A 15,106-nucleotide genomic window follows, 5' to 3' on the forward strand; every position below is an offset into this window, starting at 1 on the left:
GAAAGAAAAACTATTGAACATTTATACTATAGTGTTGTTTCTGATGTTAACTAAAAGATAGAAAGCCACTAAACAAATACCGTACAGATGGATGAGAAACGAAGAAGTCTTTAGTCTCAGTAGTATTTAGGGCCCATATCTACTGTTGACAGACCCTGTTGCTAGGAGATATGAGGGTCACTTGACCTGTGCTAAGTATTAAATTACCTATTAACACATTGATGATCAAAATCAGAACCATCAGAAAAATAAAAATGACACATAATGGATTTTAAACATGTTTGGTTAAAGTTAACGATGTTTCTGTCAGAATATAACTTGTTAAAATAAAACATTGATTTTGCCTACAATTCCCACCATTCAACCCTATGCGATTCACGCTCATCGCGTTCAAGTTCATCTCGCTTTCTAAACCAACCAACCAATCACACGCTTGAAAATACTCCAACGTACGCCCACCGCGATATGTGATTGGACGATTTCTCTACGTCTGTGTCGCAACGCAAGTGTCGTGACGCCACACTCGAGGGAGGGGGAACGCGAATGGAGGCCGTTGGTGTTTCAGAGGCGAAATAATCGAGGCAGAAATACACGATAAAAGCTAAATTAAAGCCTTCGATTATTCTTTTTATGAAAAGTCGCGACACTTACCTCAAATACACTCACGACTGTGTTGACAGTGTGTGTGTGAGACAGTGTTCGTCGGAACTGAGCGTTTGTTTATTTACTGTTTGCAGAGCTCAGAGGCCCGGATTCACTCTGTTCACTAATCAGGCGAGTATTATACCTTCTTCTGTCATTCTGTGGGGGTTTAAATAATCAGCTCAACCCCGTAACTTATACGAGTCAATGTATACACTTATATCCAAATGTAAATGTAAATTTTAGCCTATATCTTGCAATTTCTACACAGATGCATTTGCAAGTATTTCATAACATGGTATGATTAGCCTGTTAGCATGTTCATGCTAATCCTCATGCTAGCCCATTAGCATTTCTATGTTGTTTTTGTCAACCCCGATAGATCTGGTGTTATTTCAGTCGCGCAGATTAAACAGAGGTAAATAAGTTAGGCTAGTGGTCTCTTTCGCCTGATAAGGAAAAGAAAATTGTCTTGATAAAATCTAATCCACTGACAAACATTAAGTTAGCACGTTAGTCGCTAACACTCAGCCCCTTCAGACTCTTCTTTTTTACGTTTATTATTGTTTCTTAATGGAGAGGATATAGATTAGCTGTTGTATATGTAATTTCAAAAGAGGCTATGCGAAAAGGCTTAAAAATATTCTTGCGATTATTAATTTAGTAGCCAAATTACAGAAAGTTGAAATGTTACTTAATGATTAACATACTGTGTGATGTACCATAACATTTACCAGGCACTTTCAAGAAATACCAGAGTATTACCAAAACCTTGTTCTTTGTGGTACTTCTTGTCAGTGCTGTTTTACCAATTTCTTGTGTTTTGCTTTGTTGAGCACATAATTAAATGTCCACTGCTTTGCTGTTATTGATCACCACACACACACACACACACACACACACACACACAAACAGACAGGTACGCCACTTCAGCGTGTAGTTTTTGGTTTCTTTTTCTTGGTGAGACTCAAAATAATAACCTTATTAAATTATTTGTGCTTTTAAACTGGATTGAAATCAGAATCACATGCTCCAAAATTCTGACATAATGTCCCCCCTTGTTTTTAGCACAGCAGTAATGCAGATAGTTTGTGTGTATGTGAATAAGATTAGGTTTATAATGTTAAGTCTTACAATTGAAACGTAGAAACTTTAAATTTTTATTAAAATGTTTTGAATCGTCCACAGGGAATATGAGACAGATGCTACAATGACATCTAGATTCGGAAAAACCTATAGCCGAAGAGGAGGAGATGGGACTTCCAAGTTTGACGAAGTGTTGTCCAATAAAAGGGCCACGATTAGCACCAAATGGGGTGAAACGACTTATAAAGCCAAGGTAGGAGCAAAGAGGCCTGGCTTGAAGACAGATGTGACTGATCAACACAAAAGGTCCAAGATCACGGAAGGTGATGGTTCAGAAGATCCGTTTGGATTTGATAGTGATGACGAGTCTAGGCCAGTCACATCTCGTAGTGTAGGTCAGTCCAAGCCCAAGATGACATCCGCTGGAGGATCTCCAGCCAGTCTAACTCTGGAGCCTAACAGCAGGGTGAACCAGCCTGCTAGTGTGGAGGCCGTCGCCCCCAGTAGGACCCCTTTCACTCTCAGTAGTGAAAGAAGTGCTCACAAAGTGCCAGAAGATCCTGGGAAATTCTTTAACACGTCTGCTGCAGGTATGTTTTGTTCCTGGATGAATGTTTACCTCACATTTTAACTCAATAGTGTTTTATTTAAAGTTTTCTATTTATTTTTTTATAAGCTTGTCATTTCCTGAGGAATCATGTTTACTATTTCATTTGCTTTTCTAAAGTATGACACGTGTGCCCCTGTAATCAGTTGCTGTTTTATGCTTACAAGTTTCTTTTATGGTTAGATGACCTGTTTTACTTCACTTGAAAAGTGCATGCACTTAATGTCACCCACTTGGCCTAGATGTGGTTTTCTTGCGGGTTTGTTTTTGCTTGTCTGTGTGTTTGAACAGCCACCTTTTTGATTTACTGAGCAAGACTGCTTCTCAATGTTGCTAAAATTGACTTATTTTCTTTAAGGAATTAAAATAAAAACACCTATCATAAAAATCCCCCCGAAATCCTTTGGAAATCCTGTTTGTGTAGATTTTTGGTCAGCTGATTTTTGTTGTCTTTAGATTCATGACTTTTCTCAGAGTAAGAAGCTTTTTAAAAGGAATTTTTGCCCAAAAATGAAAATGATGTTTTCATTTACTTACTCTCATGTGAATCTAAACCTGTATAAGCTTTGTATGTTTCTGTTGAACACAAAGGAAGATATTTTGATAAATGGTGGTAACCACACAGTTCACTGTAGCCATTGACTTCCATACAAGGAAAAACTAATAATACTATGCGAGTCAGTGTGTGTACTGTCAACTATGTGCTTACCATAATTTTTCCAAATATATTCTGTTGTGTTTAACAGAAGTTCATACAGGTTTAGTGGTGGAAGTAAATGATGATAGAATGTTTGGGTAAACTATCCCTTTAAGCCAGATATGAAAGATGACAAGTAAAGACCACTTGAGTACATCAGGTGTTTCTGATAGATGTTTGGTCTATTTTACAGGTGCATATGAATGTTGAGATTTTTTGTGTCCACCTCTCAGTAATAGAGATTTTAAAGGATAATTCCGGTATTTAACACTTTGAGTCTCATTTCTGGTTTGTTTTGGATGAACTACAGTGATGGACACAGAAATTTTGACAATGGGTTGTGTCTTGACTTTTTGACTCGTTTAGAAGCGTCTCTTGACTGCTTCAGAATGGAAGTCAATGACCATGCACAAACATGTCATTAAAACAACATTTAACCTTCATTTTCAAAACTGTACTACTCACCGAGTGGTTCGTGGTGTTCGTTGATGATTAAAAACAAATATATTGGCGCAATGTATGATTTCAATCCGTGTTATTTGCTATAGTGGAACTATTTTTTCAGATACCTCACAACCGCGTATATACTTCCGCTCTATATTTGAGTCTGAAGCGTTAGCACACTCCCGACCACTTGATGGCGACAACCACTTTGCCATACAAGTACGCTCGGTGTCTAGCGTCACAATCGAGCTCAACTTCAAACCTAAAGCTGGTCACTGAGCCATCAAATATGGGAAAAATTTATTCTGAGAGAAACCGAGCGAAAAAACTACAACCACATGTAAACAGACCCTTTTCTGTTTCCCGGCAGCGGAGTGATATATCAGCGAGCAATGAGTCTTCCAAGAGAAGTCAATGGAATTTTACAAAATGCCAAATAAAACACGACAGAATCTGTATTTCGCTACACAACTTGTTTTTAATCATCAACGAACACCACAAACCACTCGGTGAGTAGTACAGTTTTGAAAATGAACGTTAAGTGCTGTTTTAATGACATGTTTGTGCATGGTCATTGACTTCCATTCTGAAGCAGTCAAGAGATGCTTCTAAACGAGTCAAAAAGTCAAGACACGACCCATTGTCAAAATTTCAGTGTCCATCACTCTAGTTAATCCAAAACAAACCAGAAATTAGACTCAAAGTGTTAAATACCGGAATTATCCTTTAAAATAGAGTTGCTGGTAAAGTATTGATATATGTTTAAATAACTTTAATATTTCATTATGGGGTGGTTTCCCGGACAGGGATAAGTTTAAGCCAGGACTAGTCCTTAGTTTAATTAGGAAATATAACTAATTTGAACAAACATGCCTTAAAAAGCATTACTTGTATGCATTTTGAGGCAAAACAAAGGGTACTGATGTATTTTAAGATATGTCAGTGCAAGTTGTTTTCAGTTTAGACAGCTCTTACATTTTCTTTTGTCTAGGACTAGTCTAGAGCTGCCTAACGATTAGTCACGAATAAAAGTTTTTGTTTACATATTAATGTGTGTAATGTGTATAATAATTATGTATAAATAAATGCACACACATGCATGTACATATTTAAGAAATATGTGCATATGTATAAACATATGTATATTTACATATAATTTATATCATATATAAATATACATATTTATTATATCAATATATATTTTTCCTTAAAATTATACATACATGTGTTTGTATTTATATATACATAATATTTGTTGATGTACTGTGTATAATAATTATGTAAACAAAAACCTTTATTCTGCAAACGAATAGTTGTGACTAATCATTAGGCAGCCCTAGACTAGTCTAATCCCTGTTAGGGAATCCGCCCCTATAAGTTTAATTATTTCATTTTAAATTAAATAAAATTTGTCTAAATTTGTTTACTATAGGTGTTTCGCAGTAGGAAATTAGTTGAGTTTTTATCTGGAATTGTTTAAAGGGGGATAAATAAATGTTTTTTTTTGTAAGCCGTCTCTATACAGTCTGCTGTGCTTTTACAAAGCTGTTTACACCTGGTATTAAGATGCTTTTTGGTCGATTAGATCACAAATGGACAACGTTAAAGACTGGTGTAAAACGTTTTGAGCTCATTCACTTTCGATCACATTTAGTGGTATTCGAAAACATTTTCGACCGGATTGCTTTTGTGGTGTAGAGGCGTATGTGGTCGAATGTGATCGAGCAGCCACAAGAGAACGCCTACTCTACGCTTATTGATCTAATCTGAGTTACAGAGAGCACAAAGTTTTCCATTAAATATGACTTCTAGTGCAAACTAATGGTGTTCAGCGCGATCTTTAGGGTTTTTATTAATAAAAATGAAGTGACTGCTCTCCGCCTCTTTCATTTTTGTTTGATTTTGTGAGCATGTGAAGTTGCACAAGCTTATTTCATCGATTCCTCTGAAATATCAGAGAAAGCTCTTACATATGTACAAAATATTCTGTTTACTAACAACACCAGCTGGGGACTCATATATAATATAATGACATATATTATTTAGTTTGCATCAATTTAAACCTGCCATTTGCTCTCTCGTCCACTTGTGATCTGATTGACGAAAATGCATCTTAATGCAAGGTATAAACAACCCCTACAGCAGGGGTGACCAACCCTGTTTCTGGAGATCTACCCTCCTGCATATTTTAGTTCCAACCCAGCTTCAACACACCTCACTCTTAATATTTAGGTAGCCCTGAAATGCTTGATTGCCAGGTTCAGGTGTGTTTGATTGGGGTTGGAGCTGAACTCTGTGGGCCCGTAGATCTCCAGGAACAGGGTTGGTCACCACTGCCCTACAAGCAATCGATATAATTGTTGCTTAGAAGTTGCATATTTACATTTCCTTTATGCACCCACATTCTGCTTTCGTCACATTCACAACCCTAAATTTCAATACTTTCAAGACAATTATTGTCTTGACCTTCTTTTTTGCACCATGACTACTTCGTTTCTAAGATAATTTGGCAATCTAAAGGTAGTTCAACTTTTAGAGATGCTTGCCAAGATAATCATCTTAACATTATTTCATTCCGTTGTGATTCTCCGATCTTAAGACGCATTTCTTGGCCCTTATGTTTAGTGATTGGCCTCTGTCAAGCTGTTATTCATCCTGTGAATTCATAACTCTGGTTGACGTGACCCTAAACCAGCACATTTATACAGAGCTTTCCTAAGTCTGACTAATCTGAAAATGTTGTACACTTGCAAAAGTTCATATTTCTGTTATTTGGCCAATCTTTGGAAGGTAATGCTGTAATTTCAAAATTTGCAATGAAATAGCCTGAACAACCACTGTATATATTAATCTATTACTTTTTCAAAAGTTATTAAGCTTAGTTTTGTTTTCTTCCTTACTGTCTGATGCCCCTTAAGCCCAGCGTGACAGAAAATGGGATAATTGTACTTGGCAATTTTTTGTGGGGTTGTTGGATTTCAGAGTAATTGCATAGCATTTGGTCTAAGCACTACGTTCGGTCTGTTTGCGAAAACTTAACTGAGAGCATCACTCATTATTGGCGCAGTATTATTCTGCTGTTAATGCTCACGACACCAGTATTACTGGCTTTATATCAGTGTAAGACCCTGCTTAATACCAGCATAATGGATACTGGGTTTGACTCCTACTACAACAGCCCCAAGCTGTCTGCAGACCAAGAAATTAAAATCTTTAATTGGCCCAAACCCTATTTTACATTTCCTTTCCATAATTGCTTTTTCAACTCAGTACTCCTCCAGGGTTTTGTGAATCATTTGGCTGGCTAAGTAATCAATGAGGTGAACTCGGAGGAAACTTTTAAAACACTGACTCCCTGTCATTGATGATGTTAATACGAGGAGAGCATTTAGACGCTTGTGAAGCGTAGCGTCTGGACTTCAGGTCTCCCTTTCTTATCTCATTTAGTGAATGTTAAATTAAGGTGATGTGGTTGTCAAGTATGGTAGCCCATACTCGAAATGTGACCTGCATTTAACTTATCACCAGCAATTTCCCGAAACAAGGCCATGATACTGGACAATTTTGAATGCCAGTTTTGCTCAGAATTTAGTAACATTATTATCTGTTTATTGTGCATTAAATAAGCAGTGTTGTAACAGTTGTGTTTTTGCCATTCATTTTTTGGGAGAACTCTTCAAAGCATTTTACAAAGGTAGTGCCTTACTAGGCAGTATATTCTTCTCTCAAATAATTATTTTTATCTATGAATATATGTATAAACATACATTCAGAATAAATACTATTTATCTATAGAAATGAGATTTATTAATGTGACAGTTGTAGTTAGAAGTAGCTCTATTTCTCTTCTAGACACAACTTTTCACCTGCAGCTCTTTTGTCATCTTTCTTCCCAAATGCATTACTGTATTATAAGAAAGCGGCTAATAAAGCAGCGTGCGATTCATTGATTTTAAATGCGTGCGATAGCTTTATTATGGATTGCTTACAAGACGATGTGCAGTCTTTTTTGTGCAATGCTGCTTTAACTTTATGACTCGCCCCTTGCAGCAGTTTAGGTAAAGATATCTGCTATTCCCGTACAGTTTATATTTATCTTTCTGCAGAAAGGCTATAGACTTTGCAACAGTCTAAAACTCACTTGACCATTTACTCACTTATGCAAGCCTGCTTTAACATGCTAATAAATGTGTAGCTTGAAATAGGGATGTGCATGTACAGTGAATTATTCGATCTGCAATAATTATTTAAATGGAAAAAAATGCTAGTCGAATGTTGTTGTTTTTTGCCAATGCAGGGTTACAGGGCCAATCACACGCTTTTAAAATGCTTGGAAATGCAAGGCGCGCCACTCTGCCTTTTTTGGACACTTTTAAAAAGAGCATTGCAGCTTTTTATACTGCTAGGCAACCACCGAGGCAGCTGTCCTGTCAATAAAAATATTGAAGCATGAGCGCTCTTTTAACTTTTATATTTGCAGAAATTTTAAAAGAGAACGCTTGCTTTGAACTTGATCGAGTGTGAGAGGTGCACAAACACTCAGGAGACAGCGAGTGAATGCAGTCTGGTTGTTCCCAACATCTGTGAACTTCCTTCAACACAACAGAATGCTCTCCTCTCCCGTCATTCGATTGGAACGCAAAGCAGCTAAAAACATAAGCCGTTTGGCTAACGCATAAATCATTAAATAAAATCTGCCATTTAGCGTGTTTGGTGTGGAAAGCAGGCCAGTCTCAACATAACACAGACTGTGACGTTACAGTCACGATGTATGCCCCAACATTAAATTAATTACAAAGTTGTTACAATTTTATAAGTGCAATGTTATATGTTACAAGTGTATGCTATATTCTAGCGCAGGGGTCTCCAACAGGGCTCAAAATTAACTTTTTTATTTGGTAGCACTGGTGCTCCTAACTTTAAAGAGTTAGGAGCACCAGCAAAAATTTAGGCGCATCCATCCAAAAATTAAAAAGCACCACAACTACAATGTATATGTTAATAGATTTATTTTATTACAAATAAAACGCCACTGTGGCCAGCACTTAAAATTTGGTCTTCTATTTTATTTATTTATTTATTTTTTGCTGCATAGATTCCTAAATTAATACCCAAATGCTGTTGAAATAATATAGCTGCAATAATAATTTAACATTTACAGGTAACATAATTATGATTACAATAGAAAATCTAGCAAACACGTAAAACACTGATTAATTGGAAAATTACAAAAGTGACCTTTATATAGAAAGCTATTGGTATTGATAACTGCATTACCAGGATGCTATTACTACTAAATAGGCAATGCTTTAAAAAAATACAACAACAACATACCATCAGCATTGTCGTGTTCCACATCAACATGTACCACAAGGATGTTTGTCGGATGTCCATTCACCAGCGCATGTGCACATACACTATCAAACACACTGACAGACAGGTCGGTGTCTCCATCAATAATGAACACATTTGTTACGACACGTCTTGTGTTTTTGGCACTTTTGCCATGTTAAAGCAAGGTCTGGCTTTTAAAATGTTTTGATCCACCACCAACACCGTTTCACAGGATTTACAGTAAATACAGTAAGTTACATCGAGTTATTTTCATAGCGGAGACAGTCGAAATCTTTAAGGCACTCTTTCCGAAAGGTTTAACGTCAAGTCTTATTTTCCGGTGGTGAAGTTGCATTTGAATCCGGATCGTCGTCATTAATTACAGTAGTAACATTGGCTGTAATCGGCTCGTCCTCGTCATGCTCGCGTTTCGTATTTTCACATTTTCGCGCTTTAGGTACCAACGTAGCACGGCAACAAGGAATTATTGAGATTCATATTAGCCAATCTACAGTCTTCATTAAACGCAAGAACTTAATGGTGAATTTTGATTGGTTATGTAATGTTGGAGAGAACACTGAACCTGGGACAGCAGCACGCAGCATCACAATCTAAATCAAGTTGCACCACAACAAAATGGGCAGTCGCACAAATGCTCCCAAATATATTTTAAGGTCGCACAGATTAAATTTCGGTCGCATATGCGACCAAAATGGTCGTAATTTCGAGCCCTGGGTCTCCAACCTTTTTTCATTGGAGAGCTACTTTCTAAAAAAATTAAAGGTGCTCTAAGCGAATTCACGCATTTTAGGCCATAAAACATTTTTTGTTTCATACAGTAAACATTTCCTCAAGGGGACAGGCTAGCTGCCTGTCCCCTGAACACTGTTAAAAACACTGCCTCTGTAGACAGCGCAGGCTCCACAAACTGTGGTCAAACCTACCACCACGAAACGTAACAAAGTGTTCCAGCCAATAAATGACAAGAAGTGTTTGGGAGTGGGGTTTGGAGGAGTTAGATACACTCCGTTTTGTTTGACATCACTTTCGAACGTCAACAAGAAGTGACGTCACACTGTTTAGCTTAGAGCGCCTTTAAGTGGGTGAGAGCTACTTGGCTCACACAATACCTGCATTTTTTAAGAAAATGTATCTTAACTCTTTCCCGCCATTGACGAGATATCTCGTCAATTAAGAGAAAACGCTTCCCCGCCAATGACGAGATTTTCCGTCTTTCCGCAATACCGCTATTATCCACCAGGTGGCGCCCTTCCGCAACTTTTTAAAACCGGAAGTATTGCCCTATGGCAAGCTGCTGCATGTCCGTGTCTGTTTTAAAGATCGCTCTGAATGGGATCTCTATGAAAAGTCCGTCATAAAAATGGAATTATTTCTGCTTTTTGCTCAAAATATGGTGTTTTTGCAAAAACCTACCCATATTCAAAAGCTGATTGCAAAAGAACCACTAAAGGTAGGATGAAACGGGTTTTTTTGTTTGAAAGCAGAGGGTCTGTTCTTTCATTTGGTATATTGTATGTTTATTTATTTAAAGAAGAACATTTTCTGGAAGGCATTAAACTTTGGTGAAAATCATGAAAAACGCTGGCGATGGCTGGCAACTTTTAAAAAAAATGCTGGCGGTGAAAGAGTTAAACTCTCAGATCACCTAAAAACAAAACCGTTATATAGTTGAAAGAGTTTTGTGTACACATGTATCAGGAGAATAAGTTATTTTAATGGAAAACACAATTATACAGAATTATTATATTCTTGGATTTGTTTTGTGACTCTTATTGGGTATAAAATATTACTGGCCCACATAAAAAAAGATCTGGCCCCTTTGGCATTTGCCAGAATTGCCAGATGGCCAGTCCACCCATTTGTAAAGAAAAACTCACTCTCCCCTTCCTCATAAAAATTATATTTTCTTTTCTTTTTTGTTTACTGGATGTTATCTTTACTCTTTCTGATGCTTAAATTAACACAAAGCTACTGAAGGAGCTGCTCTGCCAATCAGACATTAGGGGTGGGAATCGCTTGAACCCTCATGAATCGATTCGGAATCGATTCTTAGTGTCCCGATTCGATTCAGAATCGATTCTTGACATGCTAATTTGCATATCTGTGACGTCATTACATCACATTTGCTCTCAAAGCCAGGTTAATGTTTGCGCTTTTGCTACTAGTCTCTGAACTGTCATATACTGTACTTTAATGCTAAAGGGATAAGGGATAAATAATGTCATTTTTATATACATATGTCCTGTTTCTGTTTTGTAAGACATTAAAACCAGTAAAAATCGTAATTAAACGTGACATATTAATTCTATGTAAGGGATAATGTAGAGGCATAATACACAGATGCATAAAATGATCGTAATACCTTATTAAGATCCTCTGCTTCATAGTTGTCTGTCTCCATTTTTTTCTCTTTTAGCCAGTCTTTGAGAAGTTTTAATGCCCATTCTGTATTTTTTTGTGTGTTGGCTTCGTAGCTGTCATGCTCTATTTTGTCAAGTTCAGTCTCAGTAAGCTCTCTGTGTCTTGTCGTGGTTGTCCAGTGTTTGTCACAAGATGGCGCCAAACAAACAGTAATCTTTATTGGCGCGGAGCGATCTTACTCGTAAAAGTAGTACCGGCTATGTGTTATTATTTTGGAGCGGTTATTATTCGAAAAGAACGAACCTGCAAATGTCTCAACTGACCAATCAGAATCAAGCATTCCAGAGAGCCGTGTAATAAATGTTGTTGTTACGACCCCAGTACAAAGAAAGGGATATAACATGATATGGTGAAATATAATTGTGGGTGTGAGTGGCAGCCAAAAAAACCAGGACAAGAAGTAAATACAAAACGGTGATTTTTATTTATCTACAAGTGGAGTTGGAGGTGCGGTAAGTGAAAAAGGTGAATATCTTTATATACAATAATTACAAACCAAAAAGAAAACAAAAGGGGGAAAGTGGACAAAGACGTTGCCAAATTAAAGAAATAAACAAAACAAAACGGTACTAACTAATATCAAAACCGGCTAACCTGCGCTAAAACTAAAAGGTAATGAGATAAATCTTCAGCGTCCGAGACGCCCTAACTTACCTACTCTACCTACCCAAACACAAAACGTACAGCGGGTGGCAGACGCCGCTAACCTAGTGTTTCTAATACAGAACAAGTTCCCTACGTGGTGCACAATGTAAGTCACGTGACATACTTACCTATCCTCTTTCCCCAGAACAAACAGAGTCACAACTACCACACAACAACAAACGAGTGACTCTAACAAACGGGTAAACAGGCATAGACGAGTGACATACAACAATAGGAAACCATAATCAACAGTTAGCTTTAATACAATAATGGGTTGTGACATAAACAACGCAACACACAGCCGAAGCTAGCATGAATGAGGGATGACGGGTTTAAATAGGCGGGACTGGATGGTGATTGGAGATGATGGAATGACGTCACACCGGGTAATTAGGATCGACAGCAGTTATGTCCAATGGCAGGGATCTATGAAGACAGACAGCGAAGAAAAGAGAGGGAGAGAGAGAACAAACAAAAAACAGCACACCGGCAACAACACAACACGTAACACCCCTCCCCTTAAGAACAAACACCTGTTTGTTTAAGTGAAACAGATGTACTCAATTATCAGAACTAACTTCTGGACAGTGCATCAGCAAAAACGTTCTCCGCACCAGATTTGTGTTTGATTTCCAAATTGTAATTTTGTATAACCAGTGACCAACGCATTAAACGCTGGTTCTGGTTATACATACGAGACAAAAAGGTTAATGGGTTATGGTCTGTGAATACAATGACAGGAAGAGGTGAAGACCCAACATACACTTCAAAGTTCTGTAACGCAAGTAGCAATGCTAACGCTTCTTTCTCTATGGTTGAGTAGTTAACCTGATGTTTATTGAACTTGCGGGAGAAATAACAGACGGGATGAACAATGCCTCGCTCATCCTCTTGGAGGAGAACGGCACCCGCGCCAACGGCACTGGCATCAACTTCCAGCTTAAATGGTAATGTAAAATTAGGGGCAGCAAGAACAGGGGCATTACACAAAAGAGTTTTAACAGTTTCAAAAGCATATTGACATTCAGGTGACCAGAGGAAGGGTTGTGACGGGCTCAGCAAACTTGTAAGGGGATGAGCAACGGTAGAAAAGTTTTTACAGAAGCTGCGGTAATATCCAGCCATGCCCAGGAACCTGCGCAGCTCGCGTCGCGTGGTTGGAGCAGGGAACCGAGCAATGGCCGAAACCTTTGCTTCGATTGGGCGGACTTGCCCTTGCCCTACCTCTTTACCGAGGTACGTAACTGTAGCCTGTCCGAACTCACACTTTGCTAAATTTAAAGTTAAGGACGCGTTGGCAAGCCTTACAAAAACTGTTTTCAACAGTGACACGTGATCTGCCCAGCTCAAAGAATATACAACCAAGTCATCAAGATAAGCATTGCAATTGGGAACACCTGCTAACACCAAATTAACAAGCCTCTGAAAAGTGGCAGGGGCGTTACGAAGTCCGAAAGCCATAATGTTATATTGTGCGAAATCGTCAGGTGTTACAAACGCAGAGATTTCCGATGCACGTGAGGTCAGAGGAACTTGCCAATATCCCTTTAATAAGTCTAATTTGGTTACAAAGCGAGCAGAACCCAAATTATCAATGCAATCCTCCATACGAGGTAGTGGATAACAATCAGGCACGGTAACTGCATTAACTTTACGAAAATCCGTGCAAAATCTAAACGTACCATCCGGTTTAGGCACCAGAAGGCACGGAGAACTCCAGGCACTGTAACTCGGTTTGGCAAGATCATTTTTCAGTAAGTAATTAACTTCCTCTTTCATCACTGCCCTTTTTGTAGCATTAACTCGGTAAGGGAGTTGTTTAATTGGAATAGCATTACCAACATCAATGTCATGTTGTAATACTGTAGTTTGGGTGGGAATGTCACCAAAAAGAGAGGGAAAATTACGAATTAATTCTACGATGTCATGTCCCTGTGAATCTGACAAATGAGTGAAGTGTGATGGTAAATCTTTTAATATTTCAGAGTTGGAGAGCCGTGCGCACTGCTGAGGAGCGTTGCGTAACACAATGCCATCCTCATCTGTGCCATTCACAAGAGGGGGAAAGTCGGGAGGGGAGACCGCAGCGACCGGGAGAACAACAGGCTGGCTCGCCTTCTCTGTACACGAGCCTTGCGTATCCCTTCCATGATACGCCTTTAACATGTTTATATGGCATACACGAGACTGACGTTTTCGGTCAGGAGTACGAATGGCGTAGTTGGTTTCACTGATTTTTTTTTAAAATTTCATAAGGGCCAGCAAAACGTGCCGATAATGCGGAACCAGGGATTGGTAGTAAAACCAAAGCTTTGTCACCAACTTTAAATGAGCGAGGTACAGCGTTTTTATCAAAAAGATGTTTCATGCCCTTCTGTGCATCAGCGAGAGATTGTTTTGCAATAGCACAGGCAGAATGCAGTCGCTCTCGGAATTTACAAACATAATCCAAGATGTTAGTTTTTGGACTTAACCCAATTTCCATCATGCTCTCTTTAAGTACTTTTAATGGTCCCCTAACCGTATGTCCAAAGACAAGCTCCGCTGGACTAAAGCCGAGGCTTTCTTGCACGGTTTCACGAGCAGCGAACAACACTAAAGGAATTCCCTCGTCCCAGTCTTTTTCCGTATCCAAGCAATACTTCCTTAACATAGACTTTAGAGTCTGATGAAACCTTTCCAGCGCGCCCTGGCTTTCAGGATGGTACGCGCTGGAAATTCGGTGAGTAATGTTTAATGACTTTAGTACCTGTGTAAATAAATTGGATAGGAAATTTGTACCTTGATCAGTCTGTACAATTTTTGGCAAACCAAATGTAGAAAAGAATTTGATCAACGCTTTGACAATGACAGGTGCAGTAATCTTACGCAGCGGAATTGCTTCAGGGAAGCGAGTGGCACTACACATTATTGTGAGCAAAAACTGGTTTCCCGATTTCGTTTTAGGCAAGGGACCCACGCAATCCACAATAATGTGCTCAAAGGGCTCCCCAATAACGGGAATGGGCGAGAGGGGAGCCGGCGGAATCACCTGATTCGGTTTTCCCACATACTGGCAGGTATGACAAGAACGACAAAAATTTGTTACGTCCTTCTTTAATGCAGGCCAAAAGAAATGTCTTAATATCCGGTTGTATGTCTTCGTAATACCGAGATGACCAGACAATTCATGGTCGTGAGCCAAACTTAATACATGGTGTCGATAAGGA

At 38.6% G+C, this 15,106-nt stretch overlaps 1 protein-coding gene across 2 annotated transcripts in view; it reads left to right on the forward strand.

Annotated features, from left to right (window-relative positions):
* Nucleotides 1–523: 523 nt before the first annotated feature.
* The window catches only part of waplb (WAPL cohesin release factor b), a 65,105-nt gene continuing 50,522 nt past the window's right edge, over nt 524–15,106 (forward strand). For both annotated transcript variants that reach the window (XM_065242649.2, XM_065242650.2), the window contains exons 1-2: nt 524–774; nt 1,831–2,318. In XM_065242649.2, coding sequence (XP_065098721.1) covers nt 1,853–2,318 — 466 coding nt within the window. In that variant the 5' untranslated portion in view covers nt 524–774; nt 1,831–1,852. The remainder of the gene's footprint in view (nt 775–1,830; nt 2,319–15,106) is intronic.

Source organism: Paramisgurnus dabryanus, chromosome 1 (assembly GCF_030506205.2).
Source record: "Paramisgurnus dabryanus chromosome 1, PD_genome_1.1, whole genome shotgun sequence".
NCBI classification, from domain to species: Eukaryota; Metazoa; Chordata; class Actinopteri; order Cypriniformes; family Cobitidae; genus Paramisgurnus; species Paramisgurnus dabryanus.